This window comes from Dama dama, chromosome 21, assembly GCF_033118175.1.
Source record: "Dama dama isolate Ldn47 chromosome 21, ASM3311817v1, whole genome shotgun sequence".
Lineage (NCBI taxonomy): Eukaryota > Metazoa > Chordata > Mammalia > Artiodactyla > Cervidae > Dama > Dama dama.
Genome location: NC_083701.1, coordinates 72,910,515 through 72,935,157, shown reverse-complemented (window position 1 = coordinate 72,935,157; position 24,643 = coordinate 72,910,515). Strand labels below are relative to the sequence as shown.

General features: G+C 36.9%; 1 protein-coding gene across 1 annotated transcript in view; it reads left to right on the top strand.

Moving 5' to 3' along the window:
• The window catches only part of CNBD1 (cyclic nucleotide binding domain containing 1), a 384,488-nt gene that overhangs the window by 251,651 nt on the left and 108,194 nt on the right, over positions 1 to 24,643 (top strand). Inside the window, exon 7 of the mRNA XM_061122766.1 lies at positions 3,076 to 3,254. Within this exon, the coding sequence (XP_060978749.1) occupies positions 3,076 to 3,254 (179 nt within the window). The remainder of the gene's footprint in view (positions 1 to 3,075; positions 3,255 to 24,643) is intronic.

Here is a 24,643-nt window from a genome sequence, read left to right as displayed (position 1 = left end):
GAACTAGAGGACATTAGTTTATAACATTTTTCAGGTTTATTTTTATTTATGTTGCATAATGAGAAGTCACAGGACAGTAGTTTAAAGGCATGAGGTGAGGCCTCTGAGGTTCTCCTTGCATTTTCCTCAGCTCAAATATCCTACATCCGTTCTAGCATGGAAAAAGGGGTGACGTGCATATTTGGAAAGCAAAAATCCTCCTAGTGTTTCATTAATCAGAGTGGTCATGCGACGACACAGTTAAGCATCTCTGGGAAATGCAAGGTGTTTATTTTTATACAGCCCACATGAGAGCTATTAAAAAGCAATGTTTCAGACGTCCCTGGTGGGTCACTGGTTATGAATCTGCCTTCCAATGCAGGGGACATGGGTTTGAACCCTGCTTCAGGAAGCCACAAGACAGCAAAGCTTACCTAATGCAAACACTGAAACCCTCACGCCACAACTTCTGAAGCCCACACACCACAGCGCCCGTGTTTTACAACAAGAGAATTCATCGAAACAAAGAACCTGTTCAGTTCAGTTCAGTCACTCAGTCATGTCTGACTCTGTGACAGCATGCCAGGCCTCCCTATCCATCACCAACTCCTGGAGTTTACTCAAACTCATGTCCACTGAGTTGGTGATGCCGTCCAGCCATCTCATCCTCTGTCGTCCCTTTCTCCTACAGCCTTCAGTCTTTCCAAGCACCAGGGTCTTTTCAAATGAGTCAGTTCTTCGCATCAGGTGGCCAAAGTACTGGAGTTTCAGCTTCAACATCAGTCCTTCCAATGAACACCCAGGACTGATTTCCTTTATGATGGACTGATTGGATCTCCTTGCAGTCCAAGGGACTCTCAAGAGTCTTCTCCAACACCACAGTTCAAAAACATTAATTCTTCAGTGCTCAGCTTTCTTTATAGTCCAACTCTCACATCCACACATGACTACTGGCAAAACCATAGCCTTGACTAGATGGCAAAGCAATGTCTCTGCTTTGTTGGCAAAGCAATGTCTCTGCTTTTTAATATGCTAAGTTGGTCATAACTTTTCTTCCAAGGAGCAAGCATCTTTTAATTTCATGATTGCAGTCATCATCTGCAGTGATTTTGGAGCCCCCCCAAAATAAAGTCTGTCACTGTTTCCACTGTTTCTATTTGCCATGAAGTTATGGAACCAGATGCCATGATCTTAGTTTTCTGAATGTTGAATCTGTGAGCCACAATAAAGACTCAGCAGAGCCAAAATAAAACATAAGCATTTTTTTAAAAAAGCAATATTTCTGCAGTGCCTTTGCCACACAGATTAGATGTTTAATAAGAAATGATATTGAGCTATCTAGGAAGTATCTATTTTAAGCTTAGGCATCGAAAGAAATGCAATGTTTGCTTTAGTGAAGACAAAAAGAAAAATCACTATTTTATAGTTACCATGTAAAGATGGCTTAAAGCTCAACATTCAGAAAACTAAGATTGTGATGTCTGGTCCCATCACTTCACGGCAAATAGATGGGGAAACAATGGAAACAGTGGCTGATTTTATTTTTTTGGGCTCCAAAATCACTGCGGATGGTAATTGCAGCCATGAAATTAAAAGACGCTTACTCCTTGGAAGGAAAGTTATGACCAACCTAGATAGCATATTAAAAAGCAGAGACATTACTTTGTCAACAAAGGGCCATCTAGTCAAGGCTGTGGTTTTTCCAGTGGCCATGTATGGATGTGAGAGTTGGACTATCAAGAAAGCTGAGCACAGAGTTGATGCTTTTGAACTGTGGTGTTGGAGAAGACTCTTGAGAGTCCCTTGGACTGCAAGGAGATCCAACTAGTCCATCCTAAAGGAGATCATTCCTGGGTGTTCATTGGAAAGACTGATGTTGAAGCTGAAATTCCAATACTTTGGCCACCTGATGCAAAGAACTGACTCATTGGAAAAGACCCTGATGCTGGGAGGGATTGGGGGCAGGAGGAGAAGGGGACGATGGAGGACGAGATGGCTGGATGGCATCATCGACTCGATGGACATGGGTTTGGGTGCACTCCAGGAGTTGGTGATGGACAGGGAGGCCTAGCATGCTGCAGTTCATGGGGTCACAAAGAGTCGGACATGACTGAGTGACTGAACTGAAGTGAACTGAACTGATGTACAGGTGGTGTACAAAAGAGCCCCCCATTAAGGACTCAGTTTAGACAAAAGCAGAGAAGGCAAGCACGTGACATGTCATAGGGCATGAAAGAAATGCAGGTATCCATTAAAATCAACTTGTAAAGTTTTTATTTACAAGTTAATAAGGAAATGGTAAGGAAAACACCGCACTTGAATAATTTACTCCTTTGGAGCAATGTAATGTAAATGACAAAGAAAAGGAGCGACATCATCCAGTTCCCATGATCTGCTTCTCCAAAGTGATGGGCTTCAGAAAAGGTAAAACTGATTTGTGCTTCATTCAAAATCTTCACAAGTGAATGAGCCTTCCATACCTTCAGGCATATATTTGAACTTTAGGTAGTGGGGTTGGATGATGGATTGTGGAGGGTTACAAAATGGAATAGAAGAAATACTGAAAAAAATATCAAAACTTTCCCTAGTAATGATCCATGTCTCTTTTCATAGTATACTCTTTACTCAGTTCTATGAGTGATCATCATCCTGTCTAGAGCAAAGATAAATGAAAATTAATAGTGATATACTGCTACTTATATAACACAAAAAGAATGGCGTTTTTGAAGGGGACAGAAACATTTTAAAAAGTTCAAGGGCTTTTCTGGCACTTTTCTCCTTATTTTGTCTTAAATCTATTAATCTTGATATGTCACCACAATCCTCTCCTAGAATTTATCAGTTCCATAAGGGATTGATTACTCTAAATAGCTGTCAGCAAATAGTACTCTAAGTGTAGATATCTTTGTTATTTTTGTTATTTGTCTAAATTTTTGTGATGCCTAAGTGCTACATTAAAGTCACTGTCAATGAATAAATAAACAGAAATCTGCTAAAACGGAAGCAATTGTAATATGTATTGTAGACACACGTACATCAAAGCACCTTCGAAATAAGGTCTATAGTATATCTTGTTTGGTTTGGTTTTTTTTTCAGTGATTGGAAATGATGGATTTTATATAATACTGAAAGGCCTAGCCCGACCTCAAATACAAATATATAAAAATACGATTGAAGAACATGAGTCTACAACCTCTTTCATACCTCAGAGTTTTCACAGCTTTGTTTTCAGTGAAGACTTCAGAAACCCTCTGCTGACTGGGGTTGGTCCCATGGTAAGAAATGAATATTTTCTTCTTCAATAAGCAACGACGTATCATTGCTATAAACTTTATCTCTTCCAGATATTTAAATTTACATATATCCAGTGTTACCTGAAATATTAAAGCTAATATAGATTTTAAAAATAAAAATTATACTGTCATCACAACTGGAGATATGTTTTAAAAAAATTAATGAGGGATGCATTCCACAACATACTGCCCACTGACTGGTGTTCTGTGGTGCATTTGGTTACTGGGGCAAAGCCATCATAATTGGATCACTAAATGAAGAAGGAGGGCCATTTTGAGATAAGAGAGAGGGAGGGAGTGATTTAAGAAAGGGAACACAGAGGACAGAACATGAAGGCCCTTTGAAATAAAATTAAGAGTGTGTGCTTTTGCTGTCTATCTCAAGAGCAATGCTAAGGTAATCAAAGTGTTGATTCTATTAAAATCAGAAAGTCTCAATTGAAGAAAACACTTTGTTTATATGCAATGTTTGAAGACCATCAACTGGCTCAAATAAAGGTTAATATCTTTCTGGATACCTGAATACCCCATATGAGGGTCTCCACTGGTTCAACTAGAATTGCAGCTATAAAAGCCAGTTTTGAATGTAGGGTGATCAAGATACTCAGAGGAGTAAATAGCCAAAGAAACTAATTAAAATCAAATGATTTAGCACTATGGATTGAAGTCAGAAAGACCTAGAATATACTCAGATTCAATAAGGATAGGCATGGATAAAGACAATAAAGACAGACATGGATAAAATATGAACTGTTTTTTTTTCAGTCATTAATTCGTGTCCCACTTGTTGCAACATCACAGACTGCAGCACAATAGGCCTCCCCATCCCTCACTATCTCTCAGAGTTTGCCCAAGTTCATGTCCATTGAATCAGTGATGTTATCCGACCACCTCATCTTCAGCTGCCCTCTTCTCCTTTTGGCTTCAGTCTTTCCCAGCATCAAGGTCTTTCCCAATGAGTTGACTCTTCACATCAGGTGGTGAAGAATATTGGAGCTTAAGCTTCAGAATAAGTTCTTCCAGTGAATACTCAGGGATTTTTTCCTTTAGGATTAACTGGTTTGATCTCCTTTGCTGTCCAAGGGGCTTTCAAGAGTCATCTCCAACACAATAATTGGAAAGAATCAATTCTTTGGCACTCTGCCTTCTTTAGGGTCCAACTTTCACATCCATTCATGATTGCTGTAAAACCATAGCTTTGACCTTATGGAACTTTGTCAGCAAAGTGATGTCTCTGCTTTTAATATGCTGTCTAGGTTTGCCATAGCTTTCCTTCCAAGAAGCAAGTGTCTTCTAATTTCACGGCTGCAGTCACCAACTGCAATGACTTTGGAACCCAAAAGAAAAAATGAGACAAAAATATAAAAGTCTACATTGCTATTGATCACACATGAATGAGTAATGCTTCTAACCTTCTGTCTTGATTGGAATAGAAAAGAATGAACTCACCACTCAATGGCCACCTACAGTCTTGTTTTTCAGTCGTTCAGTCATGTCCAACTATCTGCGACCCCATAGACTGCAGCACACCAGGCTTCCCTATCCCTCATTATTTCCAAGAGTTTTCTCACAGTCATGTCCATTGAGTTGATGGTGGCATCCAACCATCTCATTCTCTCTCACCCGCTTCTCCCCCTGCCCTCAATCTTTCCCAGCATCAGGGTCTTTTCAAATGAGTCAGCTCTCTGCACCAGGTCCCAAAGTATCGGAGCTTCAGCTGCAGCATCAGTCCTTCCAATGAGCATCCAGGGTTGACTTCCTTTAGAATTGACTTGTTTGATCTCCTTGCTGTCCAAGGAACTCTCAAGAGTCTTCTCCAGCACCACAGTTCAAAAGCATCAATTCTTCAGTGCTCAGCCTTCTTTATGGTCCAACTCTCATATCCATACATGACTACTGGAAAAACCATAGCTTTGGCTATATGGAACTTTGTTAGCAGTGATGTTTCTGCTTTTTAATATGCTGTCTAGGTTTGTCATAGCTTTTCTTCCAAGGAACAAATGCGTTTTAATTTCATGGCTGCAGTTACCATCTGCAAATACTTTGGAACCCCCCCAAAATAAAATCTGTCACTGTTTCCATTTTTTCCTCATCTATTTGCCAAGAAGTGATGGGACCAGATGCCATGATCTTTGTTTTTTAAATGTTGAGTTTTAAGCCAGCCTTTTCACTCTCTTCTTTAAGCCAGCTTTTTCACTCTTCTCTTTCATCTTTATCAAGAAGCTTTTTAGTTTCTCTTCACTTTCTGCTGTTAGAGTGGCATCATTTGCATATCTGAGGTTATTGATATTTCTCCCAGAAATCTTCATTCTCAGTTCAGTTCAGTTTAGTCACTCGGTCGTGTCTGACTGTGACCCCACGGACCGCAGCACGCCAGGATTCCCTGTCCATCACCAACTCCTGGAGCTTCCTCAAACTCATGTCCACTGAGTCAGTGATGCCATCCAACCATCTCATCCTCTGTTGAACCCTTCACCTCCTGCCTTCAACCTTTCCCAGTATCAGGGTCTTTTTCAATGAGTCAGTTCTTTGCATCAGGTGAACAAAGTATTGGAGTTTCAGCCTCAGCATCAGTCCTTCCGATGAGTATTCAGGACTGATTTCCTTTTGGATGGACTGGTTGGATCTCTTTGCTGTCCAAGGGACTCTCAAGAGTCTTCCCCAACCCCACAGCTCAAAAGCATCAATTCTTTGGCTCTCAGCTTTCTTTATGGTCCAACTCTCACATCCATACATGACTACTGGAAAAATCGTAGCTTTTTCTAGACGGACCTTTGTTGGCAGAGTAATGTCTCTGCTTTTTAACATGCTGTCTAGGTTGGTCATAGCTTTTCTTCCAAGGAGCAAGCATCTTAATTTCGTGGCTGCATTCACCATCTGCAGTGATTTTGGATTAGAATCTTGATTCTAACTTGTGATTTTTCCAACCCAGCATTTTACATAATGTACTCTACAAAGTTAAATAAGTAGAACGATAATATACAACTCTGACATATTCCTTCCCAATTTTGAATAAGTCCATTTTTCCACATCCAGTTCTAACTGTTGCTTCTTGACCTGTATACAGGTTTCTCAGCAGACATGTAAGGTAGTCTGGTATTCCCATCTCTAAGAATTTTCTGGAGTTTCTTGTCATCCACAGTCAAAGCCTTTAATGTAGTCAAGAAAGCAGAGGTAAATGTTTTCCTGAAATTCTCTTGCTTTTTCTATGATTCAATGGATATTGGCAATTTGATTTTTGGTTCCTCTTCCTTTTCTAAATCTAGCTTGTATATCTGGATGTTCTCTGTTCATGTACCATTGAAGCCTAACTTGAAGGATTTTGAGCATTACCTTGCTAATTTGTGAAATGAACATAATTGTTTGGTAATTTGAACATTCTTTGGCATTGCCCTTTGGGATTTATATGAAAGCTGACCTTTTCCAGTTCTGTGGTCACTGCTGAGTTTTCCAAATTTCCTGGTGTATTAAGTGAAACATTTTAACAGCATATTCTTTTAGGATTAGAAATAGCTCAGCTGGAATTCCATCACCTCCACTGGCTTTTTTTAGTAGTAATGCTTCCTAAGGTCCACTAGACTTCACACTCTAAGATGTCTGGCTCTAGGTGAGTGACCACACCATTGTGGTTACTCCAATCATTAAGACCTTTTTTGTACAGTTCTTCTGTGCAGACCCAATATTCTTTTTCAATCTGCTTTAGGAAAAAAGAATACCACATTTTGCAGAGCAGCTATAATTAGGGCCATTTCTTTGTTACCTTTATAGTAATCCACTCCAATCTTCTAGCATCTAGGTGTTTGCTTGTTGAGGACAAAACTCAAGAATTTAATGAAATAAGATGGCACTACCAACTCTGAATCCTGAATTAGGTCTTTGAGGGCAGCAGTAATAGGTGCCATTCTTCCAGGAATGTAGTAGTGCTTTTGTTCCAGCTTTGCTGATGTATAATCTGACAAGAAAATTTGTATATGTTTAAGGTGTGTATCTTGATGTTTTGACATATGTATACATTGTGAAGTGATCAGCACAATCAAGATAATTAACATATCCATCATCTTATATAGTTAGATTTTTGTGTGTTTGTAATGAGAACACATTATCTGTCCTCCTAGCAAAGTTCAAGCATACGTGTGTGTGTGTGTGTGTGTGTGTGTGTGTGTGTGCGCGTGCGCTCAGTTGCTCAGTTATCTCTTACTCTTTGTGACTCCATCAACTTCAGCCCAACAAGCTCCTCTGACCATGGAGTTTTCCCAGCAAGAATACTGGAGTGGGTTGCCATTTCCTACCCCAGGGGATGTTCCTGACAGGAACCTAACCTGCGTTTCCTGTGTCTCCTGCATTGGCAGGCAGATTCATATTGCTGATTATATTACTGTGTTGTGTATTAGATCTCCAAGACTCACTCATCTTGCACACAGCAAACTTTGTACCTTTTGATCAATATCTGTCTATTTTCCCTAGCCCTTAAACCTTGTGGCTTCCCTTGTGGCTCAGTTGGTAAAGAATCCGCCTGCAATGCAGGAGACTTGGGTTTGATCCCTGGGTTGGGAAGATCCCCTGGAGAAGGGAACGGCTACCCACTCCAGTATTCTGGCCTGGAGAATTCCATGGACTGTACAGTCCATGGAGTTGCAAAGAGTGGACATGACTAAGCCACTTTCACTTTCACTTTATACCTTGTCAGCAACATTCTACTGTCTTCTATGAGTTTGACTATTTTAGATAAAACATATAAGCGAGATCCTGTTTGTCTTTGTTTGGCTTATTTTACTTAGCATAATGTCTTTCAGGTTCATTTGTATTGTCACAAATGTCAGAATTTCCTTCCTTTTCAAACTTGATAAAAGTCCATTGTTTGTGTATATATCATATTTTCCACCTCCATTCATCCATGGATAAACACTTAGGTTGTTTCCATATTTTAGCTACTGTGAACAATGATTCAATAAACAAGGAAATGCTGCTGTCTCTTCAATATCCTGTTTTCCTTTCTTCAGATGACTGCACAGAAATGAGATTCCTGGATTGTATGGTAGTTCTGTTTTAATTTTTTGAGGGAAGCTCCATGCGTGCATGCATGCTTAGTCGCTTCAGTCATGACTGACTCTCTGAGACCCTATGACCATGGCTTGCCAGGCTCCTCTGTCCATGGGATTCTCCAGGCAAGAATTCTGGAGCAGGTTGCCTTGTCCTTCTCCAGGGAAGCTCCATACTGTTTCTTACAGGCTCTACCAATTTACATGTCCACCAATAGTATACAAGGATTCCATTTTCACTTCATCTTGCACATTTCCCTTTTCTTTTTGATAATAGACGTTCTAACAGATGTGAGGTGACATCTCAGTATGGTTTAGATTTCATTTCCTTGATAATTAGTGATGTTGAACACCTTTTCAAGCACTTGTTGGTCATTTTAATGTATTATTTTGAGAAATATCTATTTAGGTAGTTTTCACATCTTAAAATTTGGGTTATTTGTTTCTTTGCTATTAAATTGTGTGAGTTCCTTATATATTTTGGATAGTAACCCCATATCTGATATATGGTTGAAAAATTTTTTCCTGTTATATAGGCTGTCTTTTCATTTGTTTATTTTTATTTTGCTGTAAATAAGCTTTCAAGCTTCATGTAATTCTGATGGTTGATTTTTACCTTTGCTGTTTGTACTTTTGATATTGTGTCCAAAAAATCCTTACCAAGACCAGTATCAAGGAGCTTCTTTCCTGCATATTTTTCTAGGAGTTTTGCAATAGCAGATCTTGTGTTTAACTCTTTAATCCATTTCAAGGTAATTTTTGTGGTGTTCTATAAGATAAGAATTCAATTTCAGTATTTGGTTATCTGGTTTTCCAAGCACCATTTATTGAAGAGACTATTCTTTCCCTGTTGAATTTTCCTGAACCCCTTGTGAAACATATGTTGGCTGTATGTGACGGCATTTATTTCTGAGCTCTCTTTTCTGCTCCATTTGTATGTCTCTCTGTTCACACTAATGCCATAATGTTTTAATTACTATATCCTTGTAGTATAGCTTAAAGTTAGATACAGTGATACCTCTACCCCTGTTCTTTTGTCTCAGTATTACTTTGGCAATTCAGTCTTATATGGTCCCATACAAATTTTAGGATTCCTTTATTTCTGTGAAAAAATGCCACTGGAGTTTTGATAGGGATTACATTGAATCTATGTATGACTTTGTAGAGTGTAGATATATTTATAATATTAATTGCTCCAGTCCATGAACATGGGATATCTTTCCCTTTGTATCTTCTTCAATTTTCATCAAAAATGTTCTGCAGTTTTCATTGTTCAGCTATTTCAGTTCCTTGGTTATATAAATTTTTAATTATTTTATGTTTTTGATATTATTGTGAGTGGGATAGTTTTTTTTTTAGGTGTCCTATTAGCATACAGAAATGCCACTGATTTATGTACATTGATTTTATCCTGAAGCTTTATTGAATTTTTTGATTAGTTTCAATAGCTTTTTTAAAAAAATTTTCTGCATATAAGATAATTTCACCTACAAATAATAAAACAATTTACTGTGTCCTTTATGATTTGGATGCCTTTTATTTCTTTGTCTTGACTAATTGGTCTAATTAGGATTTCAGTACCATGTGGAATAATAGTGATGAGAGCAATATCCTTGTCTTTTTCCCAATCTCAGAAAAAAAGCTTTCAATCTTTCACCATTGAGTAGGATGGTAGCAATGGCTTTGTCATAACAACCTTTATTATGAGGCATGTTCCTTCTATATCAATCTGTTGAAAGACTGGTATATTTTGTCAGATTTTTTTCTGTATATATTGAGATGATTATATGATCTTTATCTTTCATTCTGAGAATGTAGTGCATCACATTTATTGATTGCATATATTGAACCATCCTTGCCTCCCAGGGATAAATCCCACTTGGTCATACTGTATAATTCTTTTAATATGCTGTTGAATTGAAGTTGGTAATATGCACATTTTAACTATGCTAATTTTTCCTATTTGTGAACAGAAAATGTCTCCATTTATCTGTGCTTTCTTTAACTTCATTACTATTTGTAATTTTCAGTACATATCTTTCATGTCTTTAAGTTTATTTCTATGTATCTTATTATTTTTGTGCTTGTAAATGCTTTCTCAATTTCTTTTTTGTATAATTTGTTATTATGTATAGAAAAGACACTGATTTTGTATGCTACTTTTGTATTCTGCAACTTTACTGGATTTATTCATTATTTCTAACAATTTTTGGTGGAGTCTTTTCAGGTTTTATACATATACCATCATGTCATGTACAAGCAAGTTATTTTATTTTTTCCTTCTGATTTGGATATCATTTCTTTCTTTCTCTCCTTTTTTTGTTCTTCTCCTTCTCTTTCTCTTTGCACCATTGCTCTGCCTAGGATGGTAGTACTATATTGAAGAGAAGTAGAAAGAGTAGGCATCCTTGCCTTGTACTAAATATTTTTAGATTTTTATTTGTGGATTGCTGTTAAATTGTTACTTTTATGGGGGGTTGAGGACTGGGTGGGAATTCCCAGCCTTCCATCTTGCTGATGTCTATGATATTGTTTTGATTTACTATCTTGGCTAAGGTGGAGGATGGTAGGGAGAGGGAATTTCAGATTTCTACCTGATCTTCCTTACTGATAGCTCTTACCACAAAGACCAAGAAATCAATATGGGATCAATACCAAGTATCCATTCAAATTGCATAGTTAAAGTCCATGGAAGTTGTCATGCAGTGGTTCTCCGAATCCAGTGGAGCTACTGTGAACCAGACCTGGGCCAAGCTCAGTTTGCTTATTTTTTATTTTATTTTGTTTTTCCCATTCTGAGTCTTCACTGCTGCATGCATGGGCTTTGCCTCTAGTTGCCGAGAGCAGAGACCTCTCTCCAGTAGCAGCGTCTGGGCTTCTCACTGCAGTGGTTTTCCTTGCTGAGAAGCAGAGGGCTCTAGGGGACGTGGGCTTCCGTAGCTGCAGCACGTGGACTCAATAGTTGCGGACCCCAGGCTCCAGAGCACAGGCCCAGTCGCGGTGGTGCACAGGCTTAGCTGGCCCACAGCGTGTGGGGTGCTCCTGGGTCAGGGACTGGACCTGTGGTCCCTGCATTGGCAGGGGGACTCTTCACCACTGAGCCGCGAGGGAAGCCCCCAAACTCAGCTTTTGATTGCAGTCACTGTATTTTCTCACTGTAAAGATGGCAATTATGACACTTACTGTACCAGGTTTTAAAGTCTCTACCCTGAGTTTCAGGGTTCAACAAAGGACTTGCTGGGGTTGCATATGCAAGGCTCTTTGGAGCTATGGTATCCTTATAGTAAAATATTAAGTCCAATTTTTACCTTTTTCTGTCTTCCAACTACAGAAGAATAGGTTTTCCTAATATGCTACCATGGAGTTCTTTGGTTATGTCAATTTAAGCTGATGGTGAATATTTTCCTAAAATATTATTTCCTTTATCCATTGTATTTATATCCCCCCAAAACAGTTTTTCTTTTTTAAATTTTATTTTTATTAAAGTATAGTTGAATTTCAATGTTGTGTTAATTACTGCTGTACAGAAACATGCCTCAGTTATTCTTTTCTATGGTTCTTAATAGTCATCCCCAACATCTCAGAAGTCTGAGATACTGTAGCTTCCTGAGCATTGTCTTCTGACAATACCCTAGCCCTGTTCAACACCATAAAAGTTTTATCAATTGTACTGCCACAGCAGGCCAAGAATTATCAGTAATAAAGTAATGGCTTTTTATTGCAAGCTAGCAGGCAAGCAGTTCATAACTCTAAATCATTCTTTTTTTTCTAGTACTTATCATTCTTTTTTTCTAGTCTAGTACTTTTTCTAAATCATTTCTTTTTTTCTAATATTTCTAGAATATTTTGAAAAAGTAATATAGATAAAAGCAGACAATTCTGTTGCATGTCAGCAACTCTAGTGATTTTGTTCTTAAGCCTGCTGAAGAAAAAGTATATGACTATTGCCTATAATTTATCCTTATTGACCCTGTTTTCTATAGGAAATGTGAATTACATTTGAAAACATGCTATTCTTTGTCTAACTTTATTGACTTGCTTTTCTGTGTATTAATTAAAAAACGTAAGCATTAAATATTATTTATGTTTGGGAGTTTTGTGGTTTTTCACAAAGGGTTATGTTTTATTTTTCCTCAATCTATTTGGCTTCTTTACCACTATTTGCTTTTTTTTTATTGTGTTGTATCAGAGAATCACATAAAAAAAGAGAAGTAATACTATCTTAACTCTTTAATTTAACCCTCTAACAAAATTTGTAAACAAGTGGGCATTATCTGAGTATAATGAGCATAAAGTGAAAAATATTAAGTCAAAGAATCAAATACATTTTTCATGAGATGCAAACATCTGTTACACCTATTCCCTGTAACAGATCTAAATTGGACTAAAAAAAATTGGTAAAGTACAAATGATAATTTTTATTTTTCTTGATATTGATTTATATAGTAAGGCAAATGTGTTTTGTGGTGGCTCAGACAGTAAAGAATCTGCCTGCAACATGGGAGACCTGGGTCGGATCCCTGGGTTTGGATGATCCCCTGGAGAAGGGAAAGGCTACCCATCAGTATTCTTGCTAGAGAATCCCATAGACAGAGGAGCCTGGAGGAGGCTACAGTCCATGGGGTCACAAAGAGTCAGACACGACTGAGTCAGTAAGCACATCACCTGTAAGGAAAGGAGAAAAAAGCATTCATTTACGAGATCATCAGTAAGGATCCTAAGTAGTTTTAAAATCTTTAGTTTATTTTGAATTAGTTTCACAGTTTTTCAAAGAACAATCCTAAAGAAAATCAAGTTTCCTTAGAGCCAACTCAGGTATGGTATGTTGTATGTTAACACAAACCTACACACAGACACACTCTGCATTTTATACCTTATTTTGTATTTCATACTTTATATGCCCCTATAACTGACATGTATTTGGTTATGCTGGTATTTTTATTAAGATGTATTTTTGACACGATAACATTTAGCAACATTATACAAGCAATTTTTAAATGGAAGCTCTTTATTATTAAAAATAACTTTATATTTTATTAGTAGAACTTTTCTTTGCTCAATAAACACTTCAAGACACGTGGAATGAAAATCATTTGATAAATGTATATTGAACAATTTGGACCAAGCAGGGTAAAATTACAAAATAACTTTATTTTTTTTTAATAACCAAGCTTTAAAACAGTCTGTGTAGTAGTATTTTTCCATGCTCCCTGGATGAAATCTGTCAGATTCCTAGTTATTAACAAGTAGCCTCATTTTTTAGATATTATAACTTCCAGTCTTGTCTTCATATCAAAATTTCAAACTCTCATGCTTGACAACACAACTTGCACCTTAATTGCTATAATTCTGCAGTGGGGGAAGGAGTTCACACTAGTTTATTCCCCCTTTCTTACTCTGCATCCTCTTCTATTCGTTAACTGCTTTTTCTGCTCCTCAGAGGATCAGGAAGGAAGGGAGAATGGATATTAGAGGTGAATGTTATGGTTACCGTCAGTGATTTGGTATCTAAATGCAATCTTTTGTATGTCCTTCCTTCTGTAACTCCTTTGAAAGATGATGTCTTGTGAATGCATGCTCAGTCATGTCTGACTCTTTGTGATCCAATGAACTGTAACCTGCCAGGCTCCTCTCTCCGTGGTATTTTTTCAGGTAAGAATACTGGAGTGGGTTTTTATTTCCTTGTCCAGTGGATCTTCCCAACTCAGAGATTGACCCGTGTCTCTGTGTTTCCTGCATTGACAGGCAGATTCTTTACCACTTGTGCCATCTGGGAAGCCCGATGTCTTGTACAGTAAGTTATTTAATACAATTTTTGTCCCTGGCTTCATGCAGTGGAGACCACAGAAGTCTCTCTTTTGAATCAATTCACCACTTCAGGCAGATCCCCAGGTTTACTCCCTTTCCAGACAGTTCCACACTCTTTAGCTTTGGTGAGTCCACCTAGCTGATGGGAGGTGGTGAGCCACACACTTACCCCATCAGCTTCCTGTCTTCTTGTGACTGAACTCAGGTTTGGCTGCCCACTGATCAATCAGTCAATACTCACAAGGTAGGTGAACGGTTGCTTTCTCAGAGAAAGGAAAGGTTGCTTTCTCAGAGTTCTAGCAACCTGGGGAGAAGGTGGATTTGTGCTCCAGATCAACTCGGAAGAGTCTGCTCGGCTATGACTGATTTTGGAGTCTCAGTGAATCATCCAGGCAGGAGGCTGGGTTCTGCGTCCTTTTCCCTTGCATGCAGACTGGCTGACTCCTGCTGATCTTTCTTCAGATGTTATCTTGCCCACGTGATCTGCCTGCAGGATTGCTAATGAGGCTACTAGGAGTAAAGAGCTAGTCATCTTTTTACTACTTAATTCTTCATTCTTATTTCTTTCAATCTAGGAAAAGAATCAACAGGTGAGCAAGGCACCGTGTGCATTCCGTGGATAATAAGTCAGGAGTTCAGTTAAATCATCTAGTGATCTCATTCCTGTAATGAAGTTCTTTTAAGGTCAGAGAGGAACAGAAGCAGGCAGGCAGGAAAGGGGCAGAAAGAGCTTCTTGCAGCGCTCACTTTGAGCTCTGGGCAAAGGGAAGGAGGAGGAAGGGAGATGCCTGCCGGACTGACAGCTCTCACTACACAGAGCTCTCTGTCTTTTGCATCAATACTCTGATCTCAGTTTATAGTCTCTCGAGGCGGAGAATGAGCTAAAGTTCACAAAATCAATTTTACGATTGATAAATCTCCATGCAAGTCCTACACATTTTAATTTCTAATACTCTGAAGCAACAGGAAAAGTCACTTTCACTGTAGGAAAACTACCCAGAGCACTCTGTTACATAAATATCTATTCAATCTTTATTATGTGTGTATATATAGTCTACTTTACATCATTTAAATTTCTATGAACATGTTTAACATCTTAGAATAATTAAAAATATTGCACTTAATATTATATGTTTTTTAGGTATAACACATCCTATCTAATGTGTGTATCCTGTCAGATATTATAGCTTCATATATAATAGAATATATCTATATGAATGTAATAGGATGTTGTGTACACATAAAAATACATATAAAACATAGAACGGAATAGATTATATATATTTCCACATGAAATCTTACATATAGTTATTTCTTAATTTTTCTTGAAACTCCCCAATTTGACAAAAACTGGGATATTGAAATGTATCTCTATTATTTGTGGGTTTTGCCACACAAAAAATCAGTTTGAACAAGATAGTTTTTCAGAATAAAAAAAGTTTTTTCATTGTGTGGGTGTTTATGCATGCTAAAAATTCAGTTAAATCAACTAGTTTTATAAAAGTTATTATGTAAATATTTGTAAGTGCTGTGTTGAGTATACAATATAATCTTGAAATGGTTAGAGATATAAATTTTGAAATTATCTACATAGAAGTATGATATTAAATCCATAAGACAGATAAAATCTTCTGGAAAATAGTATTGAAAAGAAAGAGCTGACTCAAAGAACAAATCTTGAGTAAATTTCTCACTTGAGAAAAAGGAAATTAGTCACTACAGAGCCCAGCAAAGGAGCTGACTAAAAATATGACAGGGAGAAGAAAATTCCCCTGAAGGTGACATGATTAAATAATTATTGATATTTGGGACATCCCAAATGATATTTGGGACGTCCCTTTTACAATGAGAACTTTGCATGAACCCCTCATGTTTTCTTGCCTGGTTGCAGCTTGTGACTCTTTGTGAGTGTTTTGTTATGTGACTTGATAACATCCTAGACTGGAGAACATAGGTTTCCTTTGAGCAATATAATTTGACTAAAAGTTTAAACCTTTATTTTTGTTAAAATTTATTTTTTAATTGGAGGAAGATTGCCGTACAGTTTTGTTTGGGTTTCTGCTGTAGAACGATAGGAATCAGCCATGATCTCACATGCATCTCTTCCCTCTTAAGCCTCCTTCCTCTCCCCTCATCCCCACCCCGCTAGGTCATCACAGAGGGCCAGGCTGGGCTCCCTGTGTGTGTAGCAACTTCCCACCAGCTATCTATTTTACACTTGATAGTGTATATATGTCAATACTACTTTTCCATTTGTCTCACCCTCTCTTCCCCCTACTGGGTCCACAAGTCCATTCTGTACATCTGCGTCTCCACCCCCTCCTTGCAAATAGGTTCATCAATACCATTTTTCTAGATTCTGTATGTATTAATACACAGTGTTTGTTTTTCTCTTTCTGACTTACTTTACTATGTTTAACAGGCTCTAGTTTCATCCAATCACTATAACTGACTCGGATTTTTTCCTTTTTATGCTTGAGCAATATTCCATTGTATATATATATATATATTGCCACACATCTTTAATCATTCATCTGTCAACAGTCATCTAGGTTGCTTCCATGTCCTAGCTATTGTAAATAGTGCTGCAGTGAACATTGGGGTACATGTGTCTTTTAGAATTGTGGTTTTCTCAGAGTATATGCCCAGTAGCGGGATTGCTGGGTCATATGGTATCTATTCCTAGTTTTTTAAGGAATCTACATACTCTTCTCCATAATAGCTACATCAGTTTACATTTCCACCAATGGTGTAGGAGAGTTTCCTTTTCTCCACATTCTCTCCAGCATTTATTGTGTGTAGATTTTTTGATGATGACCATTCGGACTGGTGTGAGTTGATACCTCATTGTAGTTTTCATTTGCATTCTCTAACAACTAGTAATATTGAGCATCTTTTCATGTGTTTGTTGACCACCTGTATGTATTCTTTGGAGAAAAGTCTCTTTAGCTCTTCTGCCCATTTTTTGACTGGGCTGTTTGTTTTTCTAATATTAAACCTTATAAGCCGCTATATTCTTTGTCTCACTTGCAATTATGTTCTCCCATTCTGTTGTCTTTTAATCTTGTTTATTATTTCATTTGCTTTGCAAAGGCATTTAAGTTTAATTGGGTCCCATTTGTTTATTTCTGTTTTTATTTCCATTACTCTGGGAGATGAGTCAAAGAGGACCTTGCTGTGATTTATGTCAAAATGTGCACTGGTCTATGTTTCGCTCTAAGAGCTTTATGGTTTCTGGCTTTACGTTTAAGTCTATAATCCATTTTGAGTTTATTTTTGTGTATGATGTTAGGAAATGTTCTAGTTTCATTCTTTTACATGTTCAATTCAGTTCAGTTGCTCAGTCGTGTCCAGCTCTTTGAGACCCCATGGACTGCCACACGCCAGGCCTCCCTGTTCATCACCAACTCCTGGAGTTTATTCAAACTTATGTCCATTGATCAGTAGTGCCATCTAACCATATCATCCTCTGTCGTCCCCTTCTCCTCCTGCCATCAATCTTTCCCAGCATCAGGGTCTTTTCCAATGAGTCAGTTCTTCGCATCAGGTGGCCAAAGTATTGGAGTTTCAGCTTCAGCATCAGTCCTTCCAATGAATATTCAGTACTGATTTCCTTTAGGATGGACTGGTTGGATCTCCTTGCAGTCCAAGGGACTCTCAACAGTCTTCTCCAACACCACAGTTCAAAAGCATCAGTTCTTCTGTGCTCAGCTTTCTTTACAGTCCCTTAGGTGAATGGATGTATCTCTACTTTGTTCCATTGATCTATATTTCTGTTTTTGTGCCAGTACCACACTGTCTTGACGACTGTCTCTTTGCAGTGTGGTCTGAAGTCAGGAAGGTTGATTCTTCCAGCTCCACTCTTCTTTCTCAAGATCACTTCAGCTCTTCAGGGTGTTTTGTGTTTCCATTTGTTCTAGTGCTTTTTCAATGGTGAAAAATACCACTGGTATTTGATACAGATTGTATTGAATCTGTAGATTGTTTTGAGTAGTACAGTCATTTTCATAATAGTGATTCTTCCAATCCAAGAATATGATATATCTCTCTATCTATTTGTGTCATCTTTGATTTCTTTTATCAGTGTCACATTGATTTTTGCATACAGGTCTTTTGTGTCTTTAGGTGGGTTTATTCCTAGGTATTCTATTCTTTTTGCTGCAATGGTGAATGGATTGTTTCACTAATTTCTCTTTCTGATTTTTCATTGTTCATGAATAGGAATGAAAGGGATTTCTGTCCATTAATTTTATATCCTGCAAATTTACTATATTTATTGATTTGGGCTAGTAATTTCCTGGTGGCATCTTTAGGGTTTCCTGTGCATAGAATCATGTCATCAGCAAATGAGGGTTTTATTTATTCTTTTCAGTCAGGATTCCTTTTATTTCTTTTCATTCTGTGATTGCTGTGGTTAGGACTTCCAGAACTATATCAAATGATAGTGGCAAGAGTGGGTACCTTTGTCTTGCTCCTGATCTTGGAGGAAATGCTTCCAGATTTTCACCACTGAGAATGCTTACTGTGGGTTTGTTGTAGATGCCTTTATTATGTTGAGGTAGGTTCCTTCTATGCCTACTTTCTGAAGAGTTATTCTCATAAATAGGTGTTGAATTTTGTCAAAAGCTTTCTCTGCATCTATTGAATGATCATATGATTTTTATCTTTCATTTTATTAATATAGTTTAACACAATGATTGATTTGTATGTATTGAAGAACCCTTATATCCCAGGGATAAACTCCATTTGCTCATGATGCATGATTCCTTTAATGTGTTGCTGGGTTCTGTTTGCTAGAATTTTGTTAAGGATTTTTGCATCTTTGTTCATCAGTGATATGGTATAGATTTTCTTTTTTTGTGGTATCTTTGTCTGGTTTTGGTATCAGAATGATGGTGGCCTCCTAGAATGAGTTTGGGAGTTTTCTTTCCTCTGCAATTTTCTGGAAGAGTTTGAGCAGAACAGGTGTTAGCTCTTCTCTAAACATTTAGAATTCACCTGTGAAGTCATCTGGTCTCAAGCTTTTATTTTTTGGAAGATGTTTGATCACAGATTTGATTTCATTGCCTGTGATTGGTATGTTCATATTTTCTATTTCTTCTTGTTTCAATCTTGGAAGGTTGTACTTTTCTAAGAATCTGCCCATTTCTTTTAGATTGTCCATTTTAATGTCATATAGTTGCTCATAATAGTCCTTTATGATCCTTTATATTTCTGCACTGTCTGTTGTAACATCTCCTTTTTCATTTCTAATTTTATTGATAAAAGTCTTCTCTCCCCATCTTCTCAAAGAACTGGCTTTAAGTTTTATTGATCTTTGCTATTGTCTCCTTCATTTATTTTTTATTTGTAACCACTCTGATCTTTACGATTTATTTCCTTCTACTAACTTTGTTTTTTTGTTATTGTTGTTCTTTTTCTAGTTGCTTTAGGTGTAAGGTGTTTGTTGGATGTTTTTCTTGTTTCTCTAGGTAGGCTTGTATTGCTATAAATTGCCTCTGAGCATTGCTTTTACTGTATCCCAATGTTTTGAGTTGTGTTCATCATCCTATTTCTGGCATAGACTATGGGTTTAATAAATAATAGTATATCATTATTATTGGGCTTCCCTTGTGGCTCAGCTGGTAAAGAATCTGCCTGCAATGGAGGAGACCCGGGTTTGATCCCTGGGTTGGGAAGATCCTCTGGAGAAGTGCAAGGCAATCCTCTCCAGTATTCTTGCCTGGAGAATCCCATGGACAGAGAAGCCTGGCAGGCTCCAGTTCATGGGGGTCCCAAAGAGTCAGACACAACTGAGTGACTAACACTTCACTTCATATTAAATATTAATTAATTCCTATGTTTTATAGGAATATATCCCCTCTCAGAGAACTACTTTCTTGGCCTTTATCAATTGCTAGCTAGTCAGTCAATACCAAATTGTGCGAGCGAGGATTCGGAGGTAGGGATGGGGACAGAGGTAGGAATTGGTAAAACAAATTTGTTGCTAAAATGTATGTGCCCTTAAAGTAGAGCAAGCATATTTTGAGCAAGTTAATCACTTGATCGTTGAATCCTGAGTTTTCAGTCTCCCAACTACTAAATACTTCTAATCTGTGTTATCAGCAAAGATTGTGTCTTTCTTATACCTGATGGTAATTGAGCCATGAGGATCTTACTCATACTGTCCAAAACATTTCAAGTTTCATCGGGTATTTGCATATATTTGGGGGGACTTCAGAAGCATTGATAAATGGTTGTTACCACTGGAGAAATAATACATCATTTTAATATGATAGTTGAATAGCAATGTCATCTCTCAGTTCAGTTCAGTTCACTCAGTCATGTCCAACTCTTTGTGACCCCATGAACTGCAGCACGCCAGGCCCCTTTGTCCATCACCAACTCCCGGAGACCACCCAAACCCATGTCCATTGAGTTGGTGATGCCACTCAGCCATCTCATCCTCTGTCATCCCTTTCTCCTCCTGCCCTCAATCTTTCCCAGCATCAGGGTCTTTTCCAATGAGTCAGCTCTTCACATCAGGTGGCCAAAGTATTGGAGTTTCAGCTTCAGCATCAGTCCTTCCAGTGAACACCCAGGACTGATCTCCTTCAGGATGGACTGGTTGGATCTCCTTGCAGTCCAAGGGACTCTCAAGAGTCTTCTCCAGCACCACAGTTCAAAAGCATCAATTCTTCAGTGCTCAGCTTTCTTTACAGTCCAACCCTCACATCCATACAAGACCATGGAAAAACCATAGCCTTGACTAGACGGACCTTTGTTGACAAAGTAACATCTTTGCTTTTTAATATGTGGTCTAGGTTGGTCATAACTTTCCTTCCAAGAAGTAAGCATCTTTTAATTTCATGGCTGCAGTCACCATCTGCAGTGATTTTGGAGCCCAGAAAAATAAAGTCTGACACTATTTCCACTGTTTCCCCATCTATTTGCCAATAAGTGATGGGACCAGATGCCATGATCTTAGTTTTTGGAATTTTGAGCTTTAAGACAACTTTTTCACGCTCTTCTTTCACTTTCATCAAGAGGCTCTTAGGTTCTTCTTCACTTTCTGCCATAAGGGTGGTGTCATCTGCATTTCATCTCTAAATCCAGAATAAAACTCAACCAATAATTTCAAGTGGTAATTTATTCCAAATAATTTTAAGCCATAGGCCAAGCAGAATATCGGGATATCCTGAAGACTAAAAGTCATGTTTGACAGGCATAAATAATTTGTCTTTAGGATATTTAATTTCCAGATCTCCAGATTTCTTAAAGTAGAAGTTGCCTGATCTTCCAGGTATGCTGTTCTCTAAGCTGGTTGTCTTCCTTTTCTTGCCTCTCCATATCAAAATACTTGTCAGGGATACTTTCTTAATCCAGACTTCTGATCCCCTCCGACTCTTATTTCATTCATTTATAGATTGTCTTGGATGGTTTTCTGCTGCTATCTTAGAGGCTGGTCTATCTGAACCCCTATCTCAACTCCCCATGTTAAGGTGACTTCCTTGTGGTTGGGGAGTTTGTATTTCTCTGATGCCTAGTATTCCATAAACGTTTAAGGTGTTCAATAAGAATTAACCAAATTTAACTTATATGTACTACTGCTGTTTTTGCGTATTGCATTTATTTCATCTAAATTGATATTTAAAATATGTGTAGTATTTTGTTCTTGAAATGTAAATGTTAGGTTATTTAAAAGTTAAAAACTGAAAAGTCAGCCAAACAGATGGGAACTTAACATACAATTGTTTCTCCAATCATTTAAAAATTTAAGATGAATAGTTTGTGATGGATTTAAAACATGAAGGTATTTCTTATCATGTGGTAGCCTTCTATTTTCACAGTTAAAATATGTGGTATAACTAAAAATTAATTTTAAATCATAGAAAACATACTATTGTTTGTAAATAAATTAGAAAAAGTAAAAATTACACTGCCTATATGACATTTTTAATTATGATAGTATGATGACACATTTATAGGAGACTTACTTGGGAAATACAGAGCAAAGTAACATACTGTTGCTATATATTATAATTATTTTTAGTGGATCAATTAAGATTTTAAGTTAGAGTTTCAATATCAAACTCTCAAAGATTAATAGAATAAATAGAAAAGTAGAAGGAAATAGTAGACTTGAAAAGCACGATGAACAAATTCAACATAATTAAAATTTATACAATTTTCACAAAACAGCAAGATACAAATTCTATTTAAGTTTCCATACACTATAAATCAAGAGACACTGGAACATATACAGGGACATAAAACAATGTGTAAAAATTTCATCATCTAAAGTTATTAAAATCTCTTGTATTTGTGAAATTACTTTAAAAATCGATATCAAAAGATGTTTGAAAATAACCCTCATATTTTCAAGTGCGATGTGACATTTATCAACAGAGATCTTTGACTTAGCCATTGAAAGCTTCAATAAACTTAAAAGACTGAAAAAGCACAGAGGCTAATTGCAGAGAAGAAAGCATTGAAATGAGAAATTAATATCAAAGATACTTTAAAACCCCATGTATTTGGAAATTAAATTGTCCACTTTTAAATGATAGGCTAAGAGGCCATAACAAGGAAAATTAGAAAATATTTGTAACAATAAAAATGAAAAGAAAATTTATCAGAATTTGTTGCATTCAGCTAAAGCTGTTGAATGCAACTAAATACAGTGTGGAATCTTGAATAAAGTATGAAAACAAGTAATGGACAGTAACATAAAATTTTGTGAAATTTGAACAAAATCTATACTTTAGTTAATAATACTGTGTCATATCCTATTTTTTTTACAACACAGTATTTCTTTATATTCTCAGAATTGGATTAGAAGTTTCAAGCCTCATTCAATTATTTTTTTAAAAGACTAAGATAATAAGCTTTCTAGATTTTAGCTGTAATACTAGATGCCAGAATAAATGGAAATATATCAAAATTTTGAGTAAATATAAATCAGAAATCTAGCATTCTATTCATACTTATTCAGACAAGTGGGACCACATGTGATAAATTTTTTAGTTAGGCAAAAATATATGCTACCTAAAAAGTATGTGTTATTTTAAATATATTAAAATTTTTTCTAGGTCTTATTCATGTCAATGTATGGCAAAAACCACTACAATATTGTAAAGTAATTAGACTCCAACTAATAAAAATAAATTAAAAAAAAGTTTTTCTACTACACTTGAGAAAAAAACAACAAAACTGAGACAGAGAACTTGTAAAACATTAACTAAATTAAATGAGAGTGTGGAAAATGAAGTTTAAAAAGTGAGACAAACTAGATAAGAATAAAGATCATCATATAGTCCAGTTGTTTTTAAACATGGCTGTGCACTAGAATCAACCTGGGGTGTTGGAGAAAAAAAACAATACTTGAGCATTTGCATTTTTCAAAAAATTTCAAGATAATTCTTATATGCATCTGGATTTAAAAAAAATGATTACTGATTTTTCTATTAAATATTAGCTTTAGTAATATAGAACTCTATCATTTTCTATTGACAAATCATGATACAATGGTATTAAAATGAGTAATAGTTAAATAATCACAGTAGAAAAAGATGTTTTATCAGTTTTAGCAATCAATAGACAAAAAATAAAAGACAATTACAGTTGCAAGTCATATTGGAAACACGATTAACCTAACAATATAAAATAATTACATACAATTTGGGAGGTTAGGTAGAGTGATGTGTTAGGGGAAAGTGCATACATGCACCTGTTTTCATGCATCCAACCAGTCTTTGACTTTTGGTTGGTGCATTTAATCAATTTTCATTTAGGTGATTATTGATATGAATGATCCTATTACCATTTCTTAATTGTTTGGGGTTTATTTTTTGTAGGTCTTTTCCTTCTTTTGTGTTTCCTGTCTAGAGAAGTTCCTTTAGCAATTGTTGCAAAGCTGGTTTGATGATCCTGAATTCTATTAACTTTTGCTTGTCTGTAAAGCTTTTGATTTCTCTATCAAATCTGAATGAAAGTCTTGCTGGGTAGAGTATTCCTGGTTGTAATTTCTTCCTTTGCATCTCTTTAAATACATTGTGCCATTTCCTTCTGGCTTGTAGACTTTCCATTGAGAAGTCAACGGATAACTAATGGGGGTTCCCTTGTATATTATTTGTCTATTTTCTCTTGTTGCTTTTAGTATTTTAACTGTGCTTTGTTATTGTTGTTTAATCACTAAGTCGTGTCCAACTCTTTGTGACCCCATGGACTGTAGTGTGCCAGGCTTCCCTGTCCTTCATTATCTCCTGGAGTTTCCTCAAACTCATGTCCATTGAGGAGGTGATGCTATCGAACCATTTAATCCTCTGTCGCCCTCTTCTCCTCTTGCCCTCAATCTTTCCCAGCGGCAGGGTCTTTTCCAGTGAGGCAGGTCTTTGCACCAGGTTGCCAAAGAATTGGAACTTCAGCTTTAGCATCAGTCCTTCCAATGAATATTCAGGGTTGATTTTCTTTAGGATGGACTAGTGTGATCTCCTTGCAGTCCAAGGGACTCTCAAGAGTTCTCCTACAGACCTTTGTCAACAA